This window comes from Falco punctatus (assembly GCF_963210335.1).
Source record: "Falco punctatus genome assembly, chromosome: 8".
Lineage (NCBI taxonomy): Eukaryota > Metazoa > Chordata > Aves > Falconiformes > Falconidae > Falco > Falco punctatus.
Window position 1 is genome coordinate 45,227,500 of NC_137588.1, and position 20,627 is coordinate 45,248,126.

The 20,627-nt window shown below is 59.7% G+C and overlaps 2 protein-coding genes across 10 annotated transcripts; one reads left to right on the forward strand and one right to left on the reverse strand.

Moving 5' to 3' along the window:
* Window positions 1-27: 27 nt before the first annotated feature.
* On the forward strand, window positions 28-14,377 carry RELL2 (RELT like 2). 8 transcript variants are annotated; one of them, XM_080399509.1, is made up of 8 exons: window positions 28-866; window positions 2,042-2,258; window positions 5,377-5,590; window positions 7,272-7,337; window positions 7,413-7,479; window positions 7,796-7,984; window positions 10,968-11,535; window positions 13,315-14,375. In XM_080399509.1, the coding sequence occupies exons 2-8, from the start codon at window positions 2,211-2,213 to the stop codon at window positions 13,354-13,356; spliced, it is 1,194 nt and encodes a 397-aa protein (XP_080255635.1). In that variant the 5' UTR covers window positions 28-866; window positions 2,042-2,210; the 3' UTR covers window positions 13,357-14,375. The 8 variants fall into 8 exon arrangements, 7 of the variants coding, with proteins under 7 accessions (XP_080255635.1, XP_080255638.1, XP_080255637.1 ...); XM_080399512.1 differs by lacking the exon at window positions 28-866 and adding an exon at window positions 907-1,160; XM_080399508.1 differs by lacking the exon at window positions 28-866 and adding an exon at window positions 1,167-1,330.
* A 63-nt stretch (window positions 14,378-14,440) lies between these two features.
* On the reverse strand, window positions 14,441-20,168 carry FCHSD1 (FCH and double SH3 domains 1). 2 transcript variants are annotated; one of them, XM_080399489.1, is made up of 19 exons: window positions 20,047-20,168; window positions 19,643-19,740; window positions 19,367-19,412; window positions 18,447-18,520; window positions 18,040-18,184; window positions 17,827-17,963; window positions 17,686-17,749; window positions 17,450-17,578; window positions 17,132-17,254; window positions 16,954-17,049; window positions 16,767-16,874; window positions 16,556-16,660; window positions 16,109-16,339; window positions 15,937-16,020; window positions 15,671-15,827; window positions 15,381-15,586; window positions 15,160-15,256; window positions 15,016-15,083; window positions 14,441-14,864 (listed from the first exon to the last, which is right to left on the reverse strand). In XM_080399489.1, exons 1-19 carry the CDS (start codon window positions 20,065-20,067, stop codon window positions 14,799-14,801), a joined length of 2,055 nt encoding a protein of 684 aa, XP_080255615.1. In that variant the 5' UTR covers window positions 20,068-20,168; the 3' UTR covers window positions 14,441-14,798. The 2 variants fall into 2 exon arrangements, with proteins under 2 accessions (XP_080255615.1, XP_080255616.1); XM_080399490.1 differs by having other exon boundaries at window positions 19,367-19,428.
* Window positions 20,169-20,627: the final 459 nt, after the last annotated feature.

The window sequence follows — 20,627 nt, forward strand, 5'->3', positions numbered from 1 at the left end:
CCCCGCGGTCCCAGCGCCTGCCCCAGTCACCTCCAGCTGCCCCCAGCCACCCCAGCTGTTCCGAGATGCCCGCTGGATTCTCTCCCATAACCCTGCATCTACCTCAGCTGTCCCTAGTCACCCCTACTGCCCCTCACCGGGGTCCCCCAGCTGCCCCCAGTTACTCCCAGGTAATCCGTCATCCACTGGATTCTCTTCTGTAGGCCTACAGCTGCCTTCCAGTCATCCCCAGCTGCCCCCAGGCACCCCCAGCTGCTCACCAGTTACACCCACTTGCCTCCCAAGCAGCTCCAGCTTCCCCCAGTCACCCTCAGCTGTCTCCTGGTTACTCCCGGTTGCCCACTGGATTCTCTCCTGTAACTTAACTCTACAGCTGCTCACCAGCTACCCCCACTTACCCCCCAGTCAGCCCCAGCCTCCTCCAGTGTTCCCCCAGCTGCTGCAGTCTACTGGCCGAGGGCACAGGGGATGGGGCAGTGGGGTTCCCACAGGGCACCCATGCCTTGCTGGGACACATCTTCTGGGGAGCAGCCCCTCAAGCTGTGAGGAATGGGAACTGCCACTGCCAGCTGTCACCCAGTCAAGCAGCCCTCCCAGGTCGCACCCTGCCAGGGTGCAGATCCTCCCCACTGCCGGCAGCCTTCGAAAATACCCTGCCGGGGTTGGCAGGGAGCAGGGACAGGGAGGCACCGCCAGGCTGGCAGAGGACAAAAGCGGGCTGGAAAATTGCTGTGTATGGAAAAGCAGCCTGCGGAACGGGGGAAAAAATCCTGAACCTCTGGGTGAGGCCCCAGCGAGGGACAGGGACACCGGCAGCAAAGATCTGTTCCCTGTGGGCTGGAAAGCAGAAAGGATGAAAGGAGCAGGTAGTCTTGCCCTAAGGCTTGGAAAACAAATTAGCCAAAATCGGGGCATGGCAAGGACTTGGTCTTGACGCTCTCCTGCTTGGTCACTTCCTGCGGGCAGGAGGTTGGGTGCAAAGGATGCTGCGCTGGAGGCAGGCAGCCCAGAGCACCGGCAATAAAACGCGGTCTCAGAGAGCAGCTGGCAAAGGGCAAGGACCCCCAGGGGGCACGCCAAGAGCTGGCTAAGGATGGATACCACGGCAGATCGGCACCAGGATGTTCCCCAGCTCCTCAGCAACAGGATTTTGATGCTGGGTAATCAACGTGCGGGAGGGAACCCCTTCGGTGTGCAGCAAGGGGAGATCTATGCATGCACGTCCCAGGGTGCGTGGGATGGGGCTGGCCGGGCAGCAAGGTGACGGCATGACAGCGTGGGACTTTGGGTGCTGTGCTGGCTGCAAGCAGGCCTGAGAACTAGCGTCAAGGTGCAATTAAATCATGGGATTATTAAATGATGGTTCTGGCTGGCTCTGCCACTTACTGCAGGGATGGTGCTGCCTCAGCACTGCTCCTCATGTGTGTTTCCCTTCAGCATGCTGGCTCCAGAGCATGGAGCAAGGATGCCCCAGGGGAAATGGGGACCCTCTGGCCACAGCTGTGGTGGGGGACACTCAGAGCCATCCCTAGCACAGTGAACACTGAGCCCAGCACCCACCATCTTAAACAGGCATTAAACATGCTGAACAACAAGGGTGTAGCATCAAACGTGTGGAGTGTGCTGACGTCTTGGCAGGGGCTGCTCACTCGGCATGACGATAGCTGGGTTGCTGCTCCGCAAGGTGCTGCCACCAGATAGTGTCTGGCCCGGGCCACCGAGCTGCCTGAGAGGCATGGCTGAGCCGCTTGGCTGGGGGAAAAGGGCGAGGAGGGGAGAAGCACATCCCTGCTTCCAGCGGAGATTGCTTTGCTGGCTGAACTTGTTTCTAGAAGCTGGTCATTGCTCCAGGCATCTTCATGGGTCTTTGAGTGGTGCAAAGCAAGCATTGGAGGATATTTTTAGATGCTTTTTGTGCTCAGAGAGCAAAAACGCACTGTGGTTTAAAGGCCATTAGCTTGCTGGGGATGTTTGAAAAACTTAAATAAGGGATTAAGATTCAGGAAGATGTTTGACACGATGGGATGTAACATTTTTTCAGAGATGATGGCAGTTTCTGGGCTGAACCTTGTAACGGAGACTCCAGGAGGAGCCTGCCTGCAGGACTGCCAGAGCTGGGCGATCTGGCCTGTTTAGCTGCCACGTGGACAACCAGCAGTGCTGGGGCGGACGATCCCCTGAGCGGGCACATTTGCATTGTTTGCGGGGTGATGTCTGTCGTGATGGCTGCGGAGGAGGTGTGGGAGAGCGAACGAGAGGTAACGTGGCGACGCGCTGGGACTGGAGCTGGCTGCGGGACAGGGTGATGGGGATGGTTCTGTCCCTCCACCTTCTCTTCACTTGCTCTGTCCCCTCCCTCCCCAGCCACCTCTTGACCCGGTGGCTTAAAATTTAAGGGCTTCCATGAGAGGGACTGGAGCCTCCAAGGACGCCCACAATTCACACCTGCACCCACCAGGGAGCCCTGAGTGGGTGATCTAGGGAGGAAGGGCAGGGCATTGTGTCGCCTTGGCTGGTGGGGTCACACAGGATGGGGTCAGGAGGGGACAGAGGAAGCAGAGCCCAGCCTCTGGATGTGCCATTAGCATCCTGTCCACAGCTACGTTCACATCTCCCTGGCATGGTGTGGGGCTTAGTCCCATGCAGGGACCATCCCCACTGGCCAGGGTGGACATGGCCAGACTGTTTGGAACGAAGAGCTCAGCTGTGTGGATTCATGTCTGCCGTGCTGACTGGTCTTGGGCAGAGAGGAGCCATGGTGTCTTTTTTGGGTCACCTGCGAGGTGCTGCATGGGACAAGGCTCATGTTCTGGCCATTGAAGTGCTAACAGGGTCCCATAGTAGGACAAGGACTGAGCATCCTGGAGGGATGCTGAGGCTGGGGTGGTGGAAGCAGCATGGAGACTGGGGGCACACAGTACCTGGAGGGGAGCATCAGGAAGGGAAACACTCCTGGCAGGGGTAGCCCAGCTGCAGAACCAGGCAGGAGCAGTTTGATGGTAGCAGAGCCCCCTCCTTGTCCTGGTTCATCCCACAGAAGCCAGAATTTGTGCCCAGGTGGGCTGCTGCACCATCCTGTGCCCCCCAGGGCTGTGGAAATGCTTTGAATTTTCCCATTCCCAGAGGCTGTGGGAAAATGGAAATCTTCCCTCAAAGCAGGGAGGGCTGAGAAACTTGGGCTTATTTCACCCAGCACAGCTGAAGGCTGGAAGCGGGGGTAGAGTGCAGCAATGCATCAGGTGGGTGGCAATGCCCGGGAGGAGAAAGAGCAATTCATTGTGCAGGATAGCTTGCGTGGGCATGAGGAAAATGGAAATAAGGGCACCATGACTGCATCCCCTCAGGGCTCTGCATAAACCCAGACCTGTGAGGTCCCCCTCTTTGAAGAAACAAGGACAGGAAGTAAGCAACCTTTAAGGTCTTGATTAACAGAGACTCACAGCTTGTTGGTCCAACATCAGGAAACATCTTCTCTCCTGTGACCCTAGCAATGCATGGTGGAAGGAATAAGTCTTACTGCCTGTGGTCTTTTCTTGCCATAGATGGTCCATCTTAGGGCCTGTCTCCCTGCCAGGACAGCAAATGGATGCGTGGCACCTACAATGCAGTGACCTACAGAAGTCATGGTGATAGAGGAGGCTCCTGGGCTCCTGAGAGTTGACTCCTGGTCAGTTGTAGAGAGGGACAGGAGCCCTCATCATCACATAGTTGAAAGCCTGGAGAAGTTGCAGGTTGCCTCAAGGCAACACAGAGTGTGGTGGCATAATAATTCCCACAAATAAATGTGTATACAGATAGACACTTAGTTCAGTAGAGATGGAATGGAAGGGATTTCAGGGGTTGCCTATGCTTCTCAGGGTCTGGATGGAGAACTGGCAGGTGGGTGAAAGACAGAGAGGAGCAAGGCTAATTTGCAGTAGCAAAGGAGAATTGGGTGAAGCCTCCCAGAGTGAGGACAATGTGATGGAGATGGAGGAGGAGGTCATGGGACCACCGCAGCTGGAGATTTCAAATGGCTTAGCCGTGCCTTTTTTAGGAAGGACAGTTGGTCTGGTGCAGGGTGCTGGGCTGGGGGGGCTCCTTTTCCACCTCCTCGGTTCGGTGCTGTGAGCATGGTGCAGCTATCTGCACCCCTCTCCCCCTGCACGCTGGTACTGGACTGGTCCTGGTCTTGCTGAGACCCACTTCCACCCCTCTGCCCTCCCATCGCCACGGCTCAGTGCTCTAAAAATTGCCGACAGCTTTGGGAAGGAGGGTGCCGGGGGAAGTCAGGGCTGCCTTGCGTGCAGGTGAGGTTATTCACCCCGGGGCGGGCAGCAGCTTGCCAGCACCGGCTTCCCCGAGCGGCACGGCACTCCGGTTTGCTCCTGCTGCAGCTGCCGGCATTTCCCTGAGGTTCCCTCTGCACCTTCATCCACTGAAACAGCTTCGGAGAGATTTTTCCGGGATCGGGACAGGCGGGTGCTCTTGCTGGCAGACAGCGGCAGGCTGCCGCGGCAGCTAGAAGCAGCTTGGCTGCTGCCCGAGGAAGGAAGGCAGCCGGGAGCCGGGGGGGCAGAGGATGCTCGCCGCCGTCCCCAGCCGCGGGGATGCGGGGTTGCTAGGAGGCAGGTGAAGGTGAAGAGGAGAGCGCTGCGGAGGACCGCAGGCCCAGGTACTGCTGCAGCAGCAGGGACAGGGGACAGCCGGGGGAGACCCTGCCTGCGCCGGGAAGCGGAGCCGGCGAGCGGGCGGCCGAGCCCTGAGCCCCGGGGAAGGGAGACGGGAAAGCCCAGGGGAGCCAGGTCGGAGGGAGAGCGCTCGGTTCTGCGGGCGGCCGATGCGGGAGCTGCCGGCCGGCTCGGCCCTCCGCCAGAGCGGCTGCCGCGGCTCCTGCCGGCTCTGCCTTTGCCTCTGCCGGCGGAGGCCCTCGGCCGTGAGTAGCGAGGGATGTGGGGGGAGCGGGTCGGCGCTGCGAGGATGCTCATCCTCCTGCAAGGGCGAGCGGGGTGATGCCGCCCGCCGCAGAGCCTGGGGGAGGCCGGGGGACCGGTGCCCTTGGGATGCTGCCTGCAAGGGACTGGGAAGTACCACAGCCTGGGGCCGGGCAGGCCTGCGGGGATGCTGCAACCGCTGCCCTTGGGATGCCTCTTGCTGGGTGTCTGCGGGGCAGCAGTGTCCTTGGGACACTGTGCCGAGCCACCTCCAGCCTGCCCTCTCCTCCGTGGGGGCCCCCCACCATGCCAGACCTTGTGGGGCAAGAGATGAGCCCTTGGCAGCCCACCCCAAGCTGAAAGCTGTCTCTTGCCCAGGGTGGACAGAAGAGGAGGATGGACACAGGGAGCCTGGTGGGGGGTGATCACTGGCGTCTCTGAGCTGCCTTCCCCCTTCTCCTAGATCCGCATGTCAGACCAGAACAGCACCGATGATGGGGAGTCAGACCCCCAGCACAGCCTGTCTATGGTCTTCCTCCTCGTCCTTGTGTTCTTCATCATGGGCCTGGTGGGTTTCCTGATCTGCCATGTCTTGAAGAAGAAGGGTTACCGGTGTCGGACTTTCCGGGATGAGCTTGACCCAGATAACAAAGACGTGCTGGCGGAGCTCCAGGCCAGTGAGTGCTGGGGTGCTGGGGGCTCACTGGGGGCTCAGGTGCTGCCTCTTGCCTGGTGTAGATCAATGCCCCTTAAACATGCTTCTGGGATGTGGGCTGGGGCTGGGAGAGTTACCCATCACATGCTGCTGTGTTGGGAAAAAAGGATGGGGTGGCAAGAGCAGCACAGTATTCCCTGGGGATTGGGAGCATGTGGCTTGGAGAGCCCTCTGGTCTGCTGCCTCCACAGGCTGGTGAAGGCTGGTAGTGTCAGGGAGGTGGGAACCAGCATCTGGCGCTCCCCAAAGCTGTGCTTTCCCCAAAAGGTAATTCTGATGAACCACCAGGACCTGCTGAATCCCCAGCGCCTGAATTATAACCCATGTTCCCTACAAGGGAAGCATGCCCCAGCCAAGGCACAAGCTGTTCCTCTGCCCCTTTGGCATTAGGGGTCCGGCATGGAGTCAGTATGGTGGTTGCTATCAGTCATGCCCTCTTTTAGTCCCGGTTGTGTTCCTGCAGGCCAGAGGAATAGGGGTGTTTCCTGGGGATCTGTGCCCCCTGTTTGAAGGGGACCTCTAGGGTTTTTATCCATCACTTCAGGCCATCCAAAATCACTCTTGGGTACTTGGATTGGGAGTCACAGCAGCATCAGTTGTGGGTGCAAGCTAGAGCCTGGTCCAAGCAAGCTCTGTCTTTTGGTGGTTTCATGAGTCTCTGCTGAAATCAAGAAGACACATTCCTCCAGCTGCTTTCTTAACTGAAAACAGCCAAATGGTGCTATGCAATTCCTCCAGCTTCCCTGTGCTGTGAGCAGTGCTCAGGAGGATCAGCATCTCCTGCTGCCACTTCTCATGCACAGCAGGGAAACGTGGCTCCTCCAGCTCACTCATGGATGCAGCAGAAGCTTCCAGGTGTCCTTGGATATGCTTCTCTGGCTTTAATGACTTGGAGACAGTGTCTGAACTTTCCAGGATTGGCTTTGCTTTCTGGAGATGCCACAGCCCAGGGAAACATCTCCATGGGCTTCCGGGATCATGGTGGCAATTGTTGATCATGCTCTTTGAGGCTGTTACCTGTCAGCCCACAGCTCTGGCCTGCTCACAGGAACACATAACACTGCAGACTGGGCTGAAGGTCCAGCCAGCCAAGCCTCCTGCCTCCAACAATGGCCAGAAGCAGATTGTGATGAATCCTGGGGATGAGTACCACAACAGAGCAGACACCAAGCCATTTCCCCAGCACACTCTTTTAAGCTTCTAGCAGTGTGCAGCTCCGGGCTTTCTCCATCAGAGATGGTTGCTCCATATATAACAGGCTCCAGTGTTTTTTTTTTCTGTAAGCTAGTCCTGTTTACCCTTGGAGACTTTTAGCACTGGCAGCATCCTGCAGCCAGGGGCTCCAGGGCTGGACTGTCCCTATGAGGAGCCTCCTCTTTTGACTTGTTTTGGATTTGATTCCCACTTATTTCCTGTTTTGCTCCCCAGTTCTGGGTAAGCAACACAACCCCTCTCTCCCTGCACACATGGATGCCATTTTAGCCATTTCTTTTCCAGGGTGAGGGATCTGGTGTACCCAGGGTCTTCCCAGCATGATGGGGAACATGAGGCTTTTCCAACCTTTCTGTCTGTGTGGCGGCTCCTGGGCAGGACTGGCGAGCTGAGTGAATCCCAGCCTTCAGTGCCATGTTTTCTCTTTTCAGATGAAGAGGAGGAGCTGAACGAGGACACTGTGGAGAAGATTGTGAGATGCATCATACAAAATGAAGGTGAGCATTTCCTAGGGCTGGTCTGGAGACATGTTGACTGCTTTGGCTGATGCATTCCCTTTTTCCTCTCTTCAGCAAATGCAGAGGCCCTCAAGGAGATGCTGGGGGACAATGAAGGGGACATCCCAGTGCCAGTGCCCAGGTGAGGGAAGCCTATACTAGCTTGTGGCTCCTGCAGAGTGAGGAAGAAGCCTTTGGGTAGCAACTTGGTCTGCAGCCTTTGCAGCCAGCCCCTTTCCAGTTTGTTATAAAGCATCTTCCCAGTGGGAAGTCCTGCTCCCCCAGGGGTTGTGATGAGTGCTGCACCCCACTGCTAAGGGGAATAGCTCTTCCTCCTGTCCTCACAGGGGGTTCCCTCCAGAGCTGCAGCTTCTCAGGGCTTGCTGCAGTGAGGCTACAGCAAGGTTGGGAAGTCTTCTCCAGGTAACATGACCTGTCTTGTTCTTCTTCTATTGCAGCCTTTGTCCCCACCGCAACAGCCAGGACGGGGGCCCACCACATCACCACACAGTGCATCTGGGCTCCACGCAGGCCCCCTGCATCCACTGCAGCAAGAGGAAGAGGCATCCGCTGCATCGACAAGGACGGTCCAAGGATGGCAAAGGCAGAATGCATCCTGGAGAGACCACCGTCTTCTCAGTGGGCAGGTACTTAAATGAGCCTTGCTGGATATGGCCCACCTGTTCTGATGGAGCAAACATCATGGAAAGTCCTCTTGGTTTTCCTATTCCTTTCCCCCTCTTCTCCACTTGCCCCACACCAGGTACTCTCTTGCTGTTTCCCATTTAGATGCCCCAGTAGCAGCTCTGCAGCTGGGAGTCTTGGGGACCCAGGTGCCTCTTGCACCTGGAAATGCCTCTGGTATGTGGCAGGCCATGATGCACTGGTGGCTTCCCTTCTTCTCCAGGAAGATGACTCAAGCTTGGGTTGTCCTGCTGACTCAGCGCTTGGCAGAGCCCCAAATCTATGTCCTTTCAAAGCCTGCAAGCTGGGCTTTTGCTGCTCAACAAGGGCAGTGACCCCAGGTTTTAGGGATCTCACTGGGAGGGCAAGGAGGTGACAGCAGGTCCCAGTGCAAGTTACTAGCCAGCACCCATCAGAATGAAAGAGTGCTGTGCTTCTCTAGGTTGTTGCCTATGATGATGACTGTAATTAGATGACATGGCAGGAATATAAGGACAGGGGAGTGTACCTGATACCTCCCACAAATACTTTTCCAGTCCCCACCTGGTCTCACCTCAAGGAACTTCCTGAGGTTCCTGTGGTGTCTGCACAGTCAGTAACCTTTAGTACAATCTGCAGTCTTGCCCAGATTACCCCATTCCCCAGCAGCAAGGTTTAGCATGCACTAGACCTTTGGCAAAGTCTTCCAGGGCTCAGCTCTCTACTGCAGTGGTGACCAGGGCAGGACAACAAGCAACTGCTGGTCCCTGGATGGCCACCCTGGTGAGACACGAAGATCTCCTGTGCTCAAATCCTGCAAGCAGGTCTTCATTCAGGGCCTAAGCCTTAATGAAGTTTCCTGTTGTGGTCTAGAGAGACAGTCCTTTCACAGTAATGTTGAGCCAGAGTGGGCATCAGGGGCTGTGGGTTCTCCTGCCATCACAGCTAGGAGTCTTAGTAGGACAAGACCCAGAGGAGTGGAGGGATCTTCATCCTTGGAGATTTCCAGAACCTGAATGGACAGGGCCCTGGGCCACCTGACTGAGGAGAGTAAGCGGCCCAGTCTCAAGCAGAGGGTTGGACTGGAGACCTCCCGAGGGCTTTTTGCACCTAAATTATTCTACACTTCTGAGGTAATCTTGGTTATATGATCTGTATTCTTACGTTATTGGATGATTTACCATTTATCTTAGGGCTTTCCCTAAACCAGTTGTTGTCTGTGGCAGAGCTCATCTGCTAAAGCATCTGCATCTGACCCTCTGTCCTTAGTGCGGTCAGCCACAGTGTGTCATGTCCTACTGCATCAAATGCCTCAGCCATGCTGTCTAGGCAGGCAGTCAGCGCTCTTCTGCCTTTCCCCTCACCATCCAGAGGCTGGTTACATTACCTCATGCTCCCTCCAGTTCAAACCCTGCCTGCTCCTTTGAATCCATCCCAATCTCTTCCAGGCTGACATTGCTCAATGGCATCACCAAGAAATGACCTCGCCATTTTTGTTTCCTCCCTGTCCCTCTTTGGGACTGAAACATTCTTTGGTCTTCCTGAATCGTAGTGCTAGTGCCTTGTCTCTAAATATCTGGATAGACCTGAAAGGTCACATTTGCTGCTGCTTGGCCTGACCCGAGTAGTCCTGTGGACATCTTGTCCAGAGCTGGAGAATCTGCCTCCTTGACCCTTCCAACCATGAGCAACAATGCTGAGGGGTTTGAGACAGCCTGGTCCTCAGTCTGGTGGCGGTCTCTTTCACTTCTGGCATCTCATCTGGTATCGTTGGACCTTTCTTCTGAGCTTCTTCCTTCAGAATGGCTGTACTGCCATGTGCTTCACCTTTGGGTCTTGTTCTTTCAACCCCAGCAGTGCTTTGCTGCTGAAATTGTATTTTGCCTTGATGCTGACTCGCAGCTGAGCGTCAGCAGAGCCAGGGCCATCTGCAGCGTCTTCCCATGTGATCCAAGTGCAGGGAGAGCAGCTGCTGCGTGAGTCATGGGCTGCATGAGGTTTCTGTGGTGGGATCAACGTTCTTTGTCTGGTGGACACCAGATCACTGTGGAGGAGATTTCCTACCTGCTGGTCCAGCAGTGGCTTGCATTTCTTATGAAGAAGAGTCACAGTGTTAGTCACAACCAGCTTGCTTGCAATTCAGACTTTTAGGCTTTGCCTATGCATTACCCCTCATAAATCCTGAAGCTGTGGCAGATCCCTAACTTCTCTCTTCTCCCCATGTGCATCACCTCTGATTGTAAATGCAGCCTTTGAGGGTGTCAGACCAAATTCTTCAGCTGTTCTCCTACCTACCCTGGAGAACTGAGCTGTTACCTGGTACATGACGAAGCCTTGGTGAACCACCTAGGTATCATTCATCACTCCAGGGGACAGTGCAAAATATGCTTTGGCAGATTTTAGCCAAACAACTCCTCCCACCTTTGATCCCCTTACCCAAATACTGCGGCAACCCTGTCCGTGCCCTCACTTAGGGTGCACTGTCTGCTGAAAACTCTGGCATTTGTTCCCCTGATGGCAGTCAGTCAATGGGTGCAACATCCACACAGCTCTGCCTGGCCATCCCTTCCTCACCAGGCTTAGATGGTTTGCATTTCATCTTCTGAACCAACGCCTGAGTTTCTGTACCAGCTTCTGTTCACGCAGGTTGCATCTTGGAGCATTTCCAGGAGCTGCAACACATCTTGCGGCAGGGAGGACAGGCTGGCAGGGTCTGTACCAGCCAAGATCTGGATTGACATTTTTATCCTTCTCTACTTGTTTTACCAAAAATGAAAGGGAAAACCAGGGTTGAAGTCAGTGGGGACATGGCTAGAGTGGGGGCTAGTAGTATTGAATGGGTCTGAAAGGTTGGAGATCAGTTGATGACAAAGGGAGGGTGATCCAAGGCTGGAGGTGCAGGCAAGCTGGAAATACAGTGCGGGTAGAGGAGGGAAAGGATTTTGATCTGTCCTGTCCCCATTCCAGGTTTCGTGTCACACATATTGGGAAGAAACCCACTTTCCACGAGCAGCAAGATGGTCCCCTGCCCGACGGCAGCCGGGAGCTGAGCACGGAGGAGTTGGAGCACAGCAGCGACCGGCTCCAGCGGGAGCGGGCTCGCAATGGGACTGTCCCCATGGGTGGCCTGCAGAATGGAGCCGTCCAGAAGGGTGCCCAGAGTGGCAAAGGTGGGGAGCAGAGCCGCTCCACCACCCTAGCCCTGAACACACCAGTCAGCTCCAGCACTCGCGACAGCCGACGGGGCAAGGGGTCTGGCACGGCAGGTTTGCTGCAGGATGCTGGCACCGCTCCTGGGAGCACGAGCCGCCAGCGGAAGCTCCTGAGCCGTCAGGTGCTGGGAGGGTCGAGTCCCAGCATCCCAGGAGACCTGTCACAGGAAGGAGCCAGCATCTGCCTGGAGGAGACCGGACTGGGGTCAGCAGATGAGGTGTCAGATATTCATGGAAGCCTGAGTCTGCACGAACAGGCTGATGAGTTGGGAAGAGATGACAGCAGCAGAAAACAGCCTGGAATGGAGGACATGGGGCAGCAGGTAGGTTTCTCCTCTTCCTTGTCCCCATGTGGTCCCCTGGGCTCCAGGGTTTGAAGGGCTGTGACACAGCACCCCAAGTCCTGCTGCTGACAAGATCAAACAGCCCAAGCGTGGTGGTGTGAGCTGTGCAGTGGGGACAGGCAAGCCGAGGCCTGCGCCAGGCTGGCTGACATGGGACCTGCCCTATCCTGTCCCCCCTGTTTCTGCTTATCTTTTTTGATTGCATTTCCCCATCGTTTTCTCATGTCTGGGGCACACAGAGGCACAGTGACAGTTCCTACCCTGCCAGTACCCGCACTGCAGGGGAAAAAGGCAGGTCACTGGTTGACTTGCACAGGAGATCCTGCAGACCTGCTGCCAGCTGGCCCTTGGGCAAGGAGTGTGTTTTCCTTTGTGGCTGGGCTTTTTAGGGACCACTTCAGGATCACTTCTTCTTGACTTTCTTCTCTCTGATCAGAGCAGGGGGAGCTCTGCTGCTGCGCGTAGCTTGGTCTCTCCAAAACTGTAGCCTCACTGCCTGTGCTGGGGGCTCAACATGGCCAGCAACGTACAGGCAGGGCCAGATGTCTTCAGGAGCCTTTCTTGACTTGACGTCTAGGAAATGGTGAAGCCAGCTGGTCATTTCTTGGTTGTTCTTCCCTGCTCCAGAGGGGCTGGTGCTAGATATGCTCATAGAGGAGGACAGCCCACCCTGGCTGGAGCTCCCAGCACCCTAGTATCTCCCAGCCTTCTCACCCAGTCACCTTGCTGGAGGTGCTAGAGAGCTCCAGGGCAGCAAATGAGGCTGTTGGTGGTGGTAGCAGGAAAGCAACATGTTCACTCACTCGTGCACTCACATGTGCTTCTGCAGTTGGGGAAAGATGCTTTTCATGGAAGGGGGCTGGGGTAAGGCACCTGGTGCAATCTCACCCTACTAAAGCTGCCTGCATCGAGCAGCCCCCAGAGCTGGCCTTGGCTCATCTCACAAAACCAGCACTGGGGCACACATGGCAAAGCCTTTAGAAGAAAAAGGAAGCAAACCATCTGAGCAAATATCTTGGTGTGCTACAAAGCCGGGGACATTCCCTGGGGCTGGCTCTGCTGGAGCTCCACGGGCCGTGTGTGGCACATGCCAGCAGCCCTTGGCAGAGAGATGGGATAGGGCAGGAGTGGGTCAGCCTGGGGAAAGGTGCCTAGCTGAACACAGGCTAAGAAAAAAGCAGGAACCCATTGTGTTTATTGTTTCCCTTCTTTGCTTTCTGGTGGCCGGGCTGGAAAGTTTGAGCTGCTTTGTGAAGAGCAGCCCAAGGCAGCCACGCAGGACAGAGCTGATGGGCTGTAGCCCTTCTTCAGAGACCTGGAGAGGTGGCTACAGGTCCTCCTTCCTCCCATGGCCCACTATGCCTTGGGCAATGACTGTGGACCCTCTGATCACGGGGGCACAGTTATGTGCAGGGTGAACCAGGGACATGGCAATTTTTCTTCTCTTTGTCTGTCCCCTCTGTGGCACTAGGCACTTGCTTTGGATCCTGCACCAGGCTTTGGGGTGCTCCAGGGCACAGGGTCCCAGAACGGTGACAGGACCTCACTGGGACATTAGTCACCAAGCCCTGGCACCACTGGGACACTCCCTCATCCCTTAGGTCCCAGCCCAGGCCACCACAAGGGCTGTTAGCCTCAGCAGGGTTCTTCCCACTGTCCCCACGGGTCACTGCTGTGGCTAATGGAGACCCGGCCCCCTGCCCCAGCACCCCACTCCCATGGAGGCACTGACATCTGCATCCCTCCTCCATCCCACAGGAGCCCAGCGCCATGGTGCAGGACCGAGGAGCAACCGTGTGACGTGAGTGCTTGCCCCCAGTCCCTGGGGCAATGTCCGGGGTGGGATAGGAAGGCCCTGGCAGTGTCCCTGCCCTGGTGGGTCACAGCCTGCTGATGGAGAGAGGGTGAACTCCTTCTCCAGGAGGGTCGGTTCCCAATGCACCACATGCTGCACGGGCAGGTCCTCTTGCCTGCATGCCCAGCCACAGGCAGTGATGCCAACAGGCAGCCATGCCGGCTCCCGGCAGCCACGGACGGGGTCAGGACAGTCCAGTCGCAGCTGGCGGGGGATGCCACAGCCATGGGGACAAGCCCCATCCTACCCCTCTCCCTGCAGCTCCTCTCCGCTCCCGGCTGGAGTGTGGATGGGAGGCGTGCAGCCCCGGCCCCCACGCTGGGCTGGGGGCTCTGCTGTGGGGGGACTGCAGGGCAGCCGGCCCCGGCCCCGGGTGGGCAGCTACGCGCTTGGCATGGCCGGAGGGACGCGCCAACGTTACAGACAACTGCACTCGGCGCCAGACCTCATCCCATTGGCAATAGGTACCCAACTCCCACCCACTGCACCCACCCTGGAGACCCCCCAGGGGACCCTCGGGCCTGGCAGGGGCAGGACAGCAGCCAGTCCCTGCTGCCCATCTGGCCCCTGCAGCCCCCCAGCACTGGGGGAAGGATGCATCAGAGGGGGCTGCAACAAGGGCCAGGGATGGAGGCAGTGGCTCAAGCCCCCCCAGGGTGGGGGGCAGCACCCCCCACCCACCTGGCACGTTCACTGCAGAGCAAAGCCCCCCTGGGCATCCCTGCCACGCAGAGCGGTCACAGGCACAAATCCTGCACCGGCGAGGGACCCTGCAGGTCCCTGGGAGATGCTGGCGGAGAGAGGAGCTTCCAGCCCTGTCCCGGCACAAGAGGGGCCAGAGCCTGGCCCTGGGGGCAGGATCACACCCCGGCCAGGCAGCGGGCAGCCCTGGTGCCCGCGGCGAGCTTTGGTGTGTAACTGCACTGTACATAGACGAGCTAAAACCATTAAAGCTGCTGAACCCCTTGGCAGTCAACTGGCTTTATTGGGGCACAGCCCGCCCCCCCTCCCCTCCCGCCCGCTCCTGCCTGCAGGGAGATGATGCCAGGTGGGGCAGGCAGGGCCCCATGGCTGAGCCCCCCCGGAGAAGCAGGGCTGCACTGGGGGTGCACAGGCGATGCCAGGCAGAAGCGGCAGAGACAAGAGCTGAGTGACATGGGGACCGGCAGTGGCGCTGAGCATCCCAATAAAGGGGCTGCCAGGATGTCCCGTGCTGTGTTGGGATGCAGGGCCACTCTGCAAGCAGCACTGGGCAGGATGCAGCCCCCGGAGAGACCAGCTCAGAGCACGGGGCAGCACTGGCCCCTGCTGCCAGGACAGCAGCCTGTGGTGGCTCGCTTAGGTGAAGCACTTTGGGAGAGTGGGAAGGGACGGGGGACCCTCAGGATCAGCTGAAGTGCAGCTCAGGGTCAGGCTCGGGGGCTCTACCGGGTGGTGGGGGAGGTGCGCGGAGCTGCGGAGAAAGGAGAGAAGTGATGCCAAATATGCCAAGGCTACTCACCCCCCGTCAGACCCCCTCCAAAGCACAGGGGTGGCACCGTTCCCCCTTACAGGAGGGTCGGGGGCAGGCTTGGAGTGCACAGCATCACTGTGATGAGGCTTACCGGCCGGAGACGGGTGGTTGCCAGGTCTGGAGAGCTCTGCCCACTGCCTGCACCATCCTGCCTGCAACCTGGAAGGGCCCAGCAGCTCAGCCCAGGTCTCCACATGCCCCCCCAGCCCCTTTCCCAGCCCGCCCTGGCACTCACCTCCTAGTGGCATTTCAGGAGTGGGGCTGGGAGCCAGGCTGGCCCCAGAAGCAAGGCCAGGAGGAGAGAAGGGGGGTGGGGACGGTGATGGCAGCTCCTGGGAAGACACAGCCAAGAGGGATGGGAACAGTGGGAAGAAAGTCTTCCCCCCAGCAGCCACAGCTCAAGATGGGGAGCTGCACCCCACACTGAGGGGACACAATGACCCTCCTGCCACCAACCTGCCCGGCTGCCCCCTGGGCCCCAGTGAGCTCCTCCACTACCAGGGAGGGGAAGACGCCGATACGGCCATCGAAGTCGCCTGTCCAGAAGCCATCATCCACCTCACCAGAGGCGCGGGGCAGCACCCGGATGATGGCCCCCTCGGGGAAGCTCAGCTCCTCGGGACTCTGACCCTCGTAGTCATATAGGGCTCGCACCAGCCAGGCTGTGGGAAGGATGGGGCAGGGGCTCAGCAGCCTCTGGGGACCTGTCCCCCTCCCCGGGGTGGGGGTGATGCCCTAGCACCCACCTCCGGGCTCCAGCACTAGTTCTGCAGCCATGATGCTGGAGAGCTGGCGGTGCAATGCAGAGGGTCCCGGGGGACCGACCCCAGCCCCTGGCTCACCACCCAAGGACAACAGGTACTTTTCTGGGATGTAGCCAACCTGACCTGCCTTGTTCCGAGCCTGAGTGGGCAGAAACTGTGTAACTGTCCCAGCCTCTGGGACAGGGATGGCCTGGGGACCGCTGAAATATGTCCCCTCCACCACGGTGGGGGGCTCAGCCTGCTCCCACCTTCACCCACTCCTCTGCGTCCCCATCCTCGATGACCTCCAGCTCCTCGCCCTGGGTGATGGACAGTTCATCCGGCTGGCAGGCCTGCAGGGGACAGGGGACAAGGTGGCAGGGAGGCTGAGGGTGCTGGCCCTGGGCAGGCAGGGTGAAGGACAGGCAGCCATGGCCATACCTGGTACCCAAAGATCACCCGGCAGGTATAAGGGTAGGTGCGGGCAGCAGGGCTAGGCTCATTGTCCTCGTCCGGCTCGTCACTGTCCTCATAGTCATCGAACTCGGCTGGATCCAGCCCTGCGGGTGCCTCCTCACCTGCACCCACCATGGCCCCTGCCATCCAAGCATCCACATCCAGCCCTGCTGCCCGCAGCAGCGCCAGCCTTGCCTCTGCCTTCACTCGACTGACCTGGGCACACATGTATTGTCAAGGTCTAAGGGGACATTTATGGGCTGGGGGACAGCCCAGCAAGCCCCATTGCCCCAGTCCCCAGCGTGGTTGCCATTGTGGCAAAGTATCCCCAGCACCACATCCCTAGCCACCACATCTCCCCATCCCTGCGTCCCCCACCCTGGGGGTGACAGATCTCGAAGTCACCCCTAGCCTCCTGCCTGGGGGACCCACCTCTGCCTTCCGGATGTTCTCCCTTGCTTCTTCCATCTGCCGCTCCACAGTGGCTGCTTCTGCCTCTGGGACCTGCTGCCGCCTGGCCTCCAGCCGCTGCAGCACCTAGGAGGGCACCCACAGGTCAGCAGGGGTGATAGGAGCCTGGCAGGGGGCAGGGAAAGCCCCTCCTTGAACCCCCCAGTGCTCCACGGGGAAGGGTGGCACTGACCTCCTCACTGTATGCCTTGTTTTTGTGGTCCCGGGCCACCCGTGTGGCCCAGCGCCGTGCCTCCTTCTCCAGGCTGGCCCCATCGTCCCCCGGCGGCAGCAGGCACACCTGGCCAAGGACACAGTGGCTGAGAAGGGGCTGGCTGCACAGACCCCCTGCTGCTGTAACAATGTTCCCCCCTACCTACCTCTTCCACCCCGGTGAGCTGGAAGCGCTGCGTGGGGGCCAGGGTGAAGGCAGGGTGGTCTTGTAGGAAGAGAAGGAGGTCCTGCTCCCGGCACACCTGAAGCAAGGGAGTGGTGTGGGGCCAGGGGGGCCACCCGTCTCCTCCTGTCCCACCCAGCTCCCGAGACAGGTGCTGTTACCCGTGCGGATGCTTCCACAACACCCTGGAACCAGTCCCGCGTGGCCTGGCAGGTCTCTGCTTCTGTCCGGCTGGCAGCTGACAAGTGCTCCCGCAGCCGCTCGTAGAGGTCACCGTCCAGCGCCTGGGGGAGAGCAGATGGGAAACTCCGCCAGCACTGCCCGCATCTCCCCGGGGCGCATACCTGACCCCCCCGGGCAGTCAGCCCTGACTCTGCACCAGCAGGACCCTCCCTGCTGCACCCCCTCACAGTGGCACCAGGGAGATGCTTCTTGCAGGACCCCTGGAGGGGATGCAGGGGTGTCCAAGCAGCTCCTACCTGCATGGCAGCGGGCAGCTCTACCCGCTGGTAATGCTCCAAGTGGGCAGTGGCAGACACCAGGGCGAAGCTGTACTCATTCTGCACTCCTGCAAGCTGCCTTGAGTGCTCGGCCAGCCGTGCTGAGAACTTCAGGGATGGGGAAAGCATGGCTTGGCAATGTGGTGGGGGCCACCACCCCAGGTCCCCCTGCATCCCTCTGCTTGGGTACCCCACCAGCACCATGTGCTGCTGACCTTGGCACTGAGTTTTTGCAGGCTGGCCTTGGTGTGAAATATCCTCCGGTCACTCTTCCGGAGCCTGGGGAGGGTGGGAGGAGGGATGTGAGACCACCCCATGGCCACAGCAGCACTTCTCTTGCCACCTCCTCTGCTCACCGAGCCTCCACATCGGCTGCCTTGTCCTTGGCCACCTCACTGCTGCGCTGGAGATGGGTGAACTGCTTCTTTGCCTTGTCCAGCTCCTTCACTGTCTCCAGCAGCTCTGCCTGCGCCTTCTGCAGCCGCTCGATACCCTGTGGGGAGTGTCAGCCGGGGGGGACAGATGTCCCCACCACTCGTGCACAGGGGGACATGTCCTCGCCCTGGTACCTTCTTGAGCATCCTCTCTTTGGAGAGGCGGGCAGTGCGGGCAGCCTCTGTGGCGAGGGCGCGGTAGCTCTCCGAGGCAGTGACACGGACCTGCCCAGCATGTGCGGTCCCCTCAATGACACCCTTCCAGACAGCGACCACGCTCCTGCAGATGTGGGAGTTTAAACAGGGCAGGGTACTCTCTTCCCTCCCTGCCAGCTTTTGGGGATGCCCAGCAGGGCAGCCAGCACCCTCAGCCCCTGCAGTCCCCTCTGAGTCAGGTACCACAACCTTGGGGACATCCCACCCAAGGCTGCATTCCTAGGACACCCAAATCCTGGTTGGCATTAGGCATCTCCCAGCTAGGAGGGCCACGGATGGGCACAGCCAGCCCCAGCCCCAGGTTCCCATCCCTGTCCCTAACCCACCTCAAGTCGCTGGCCTCACCACGGCCCCGCTGCCAGTCTCTCTTCACAAACTGGCTTGCCAGCCTCTGCAGTGCCTGTGGACAGACCCGTCATCACTGGCACTCTGCAACCCTGGTGAGCACCCCAGCATCCAGCTCTGGGGCCGAAACTGGCCTCCCCACTATCAGCTACCCAACCCCATGAGTGTCCCCAGAGCGGGAGGGACTCCCCTCATCAGTGGCTCAGTGTCAGCAGGGTTCCTGTCATGCTCCCAAGGGGAAAACCTTTTCGGGGAGCAGCCACCACCATGAGAGGACCACCCCGCTGCAGCTTTTGGGACAGGGGACTGGCAAGGGAACACCAGCAAGGGACACCATCTGCAGAGACAGAGTAGAGGAGCCCCCAGCAAAGCCAAGTACAGCAAAACCCCAACCCTGGGGGGACTGTTCCCCCCTAACCTGGGCAAGGGAGAGGGAGAAGGGTGGCATGGTGCCCAACTGCAGGGGGACACAACTGCTGCGGGGTATCCCCAAGGGATGCTGTGGGGATATCTCACAGCACAAACCCAGGCTCTGACATTTAAGTGAGAGCCCTGTGATGACCCAGCAGACAGCAGAGCAGTTTCCTCCTCCCACAAGGCTTTCCCTCCAGGCCCCCAAAACACCCAAGCTTCGGGCCACGCTGTACTCAGCAAAGCAACCCAGCAGGTGCCCTAATGTGGTTGGTACCCCCCTGGCAGGGAAAATGTTGCACCCATCTGCCACTGCCCTCCATGGCTGGCATGGAGCAGCCAAGCCTCGCCTTGCTCGGATAATTTCTGATGCTGCCCATTGCTTGCATGGGGCTGTGTCCTACTCTGGGACACCCCACGCAGGGAGGATGGGGCTTAGTGACTGTGCCTCCCCAGAGCATCAGTCCTGAAGCCAGTGGCACCTCCTTACCTGCCCATACTCCCTGTCGATGGTGGCCCTCTGCTTGCTGTAGGACCTGTGGGGAGAGGGCACTGGGGGCAGGCGAGGACCCATGCAGAAGAGCAATGACAGGCCACCCTGCCATTGCCCCCCTGCCACCACCCAGCCGGTGGTGGAGCCCATGACCTCGGCGCAGCAGGCTCAAGGTGAGCCGTGCCTGGCGGGCTGGCCCCCACCCCACGCGTGGGATGAGCTGGCCGGCCTCGGCTAGGGGCGGGGCGGGGGCGGACACGCGTGAGGCCTTACCTGATGTCCTCCAGCAGCTCGGCATCCCGCTGCTGCTTGCCCTGCAGGCCCGAGAGCTGCTCGAGGACGTGGACCCGCACCTCCTGGGTGAGCTTCACCTGCGGGGCGGCACCGCTCAGCGCCCGGGGACGCTGCGGCCCCGGCCGGGCTGGGATGCGGGGGCCAGTCCGGTCCCCGGTCCCCGGTCCCCGCTGCCGCCCCGCCCCGGATGCCACTGCAGGTGCCGGCGGCCACCGCCCAGCCGCGGCTCCGTTTCTCCAGCCCCGCTGAGGGTCCGCCGGGGACAAATCCCGATCCCCTCTGCGGGACCCAGCCCCGGTCCGGCTCCAATGGAGGACCCGGTTCCGATCGCTTCTCCCGCTGCCGGGACCCGCCCCAGTGTCCCGCCCCGGCCCCGCGCTCACCTTGCGTGGCGGCGGCTGCATCGTTGCGCTTGGCCCCGGTCCCCGATCCCTGATCCCCGGTCCCCGCCGCCGCCGCGGCCCGCGTGTGTAGAGCCCGGAACTGCCGGGCCCGGCTCCGCCCTCCCCGGGCCCCGCCCCCGCCCCGCCCTCCCCGCCCCTTTCCCGGGCAGGCCCCGCCCGGCGCCGTCACTCGCCCGCCCCCTAGTGGTCGGTGCTGCGCGTCTCGCCGGAGCGCTGGGGCGGGGACGCGGGGACCCGGGGAAGCAGGACAGGGACACGGGGACACGGGAACACGGGGACACGGGGACATGGGGACACGGGCAGGCAGGAGAACAGGGACATGGGCACTTGTGGACATGCAGAGTACTGGGGCACAGGGACACTGGGAACGTTGGGAACCAAGTCCTTGTGCGTGAGGGCACATGGGGTACTGGTCCCGGGTCCCATGGGAGGGTCGGGTCACTGGTTCTGGGGCACAGGGAGATGTGGGGTGCTGGGGCACACTGGTCCTGGGCTGTGGGGCATGTGGGGCAGTGGGGCCTCAGCCCTTAGGGCACAGGGATACATGGGATCCCACGGCA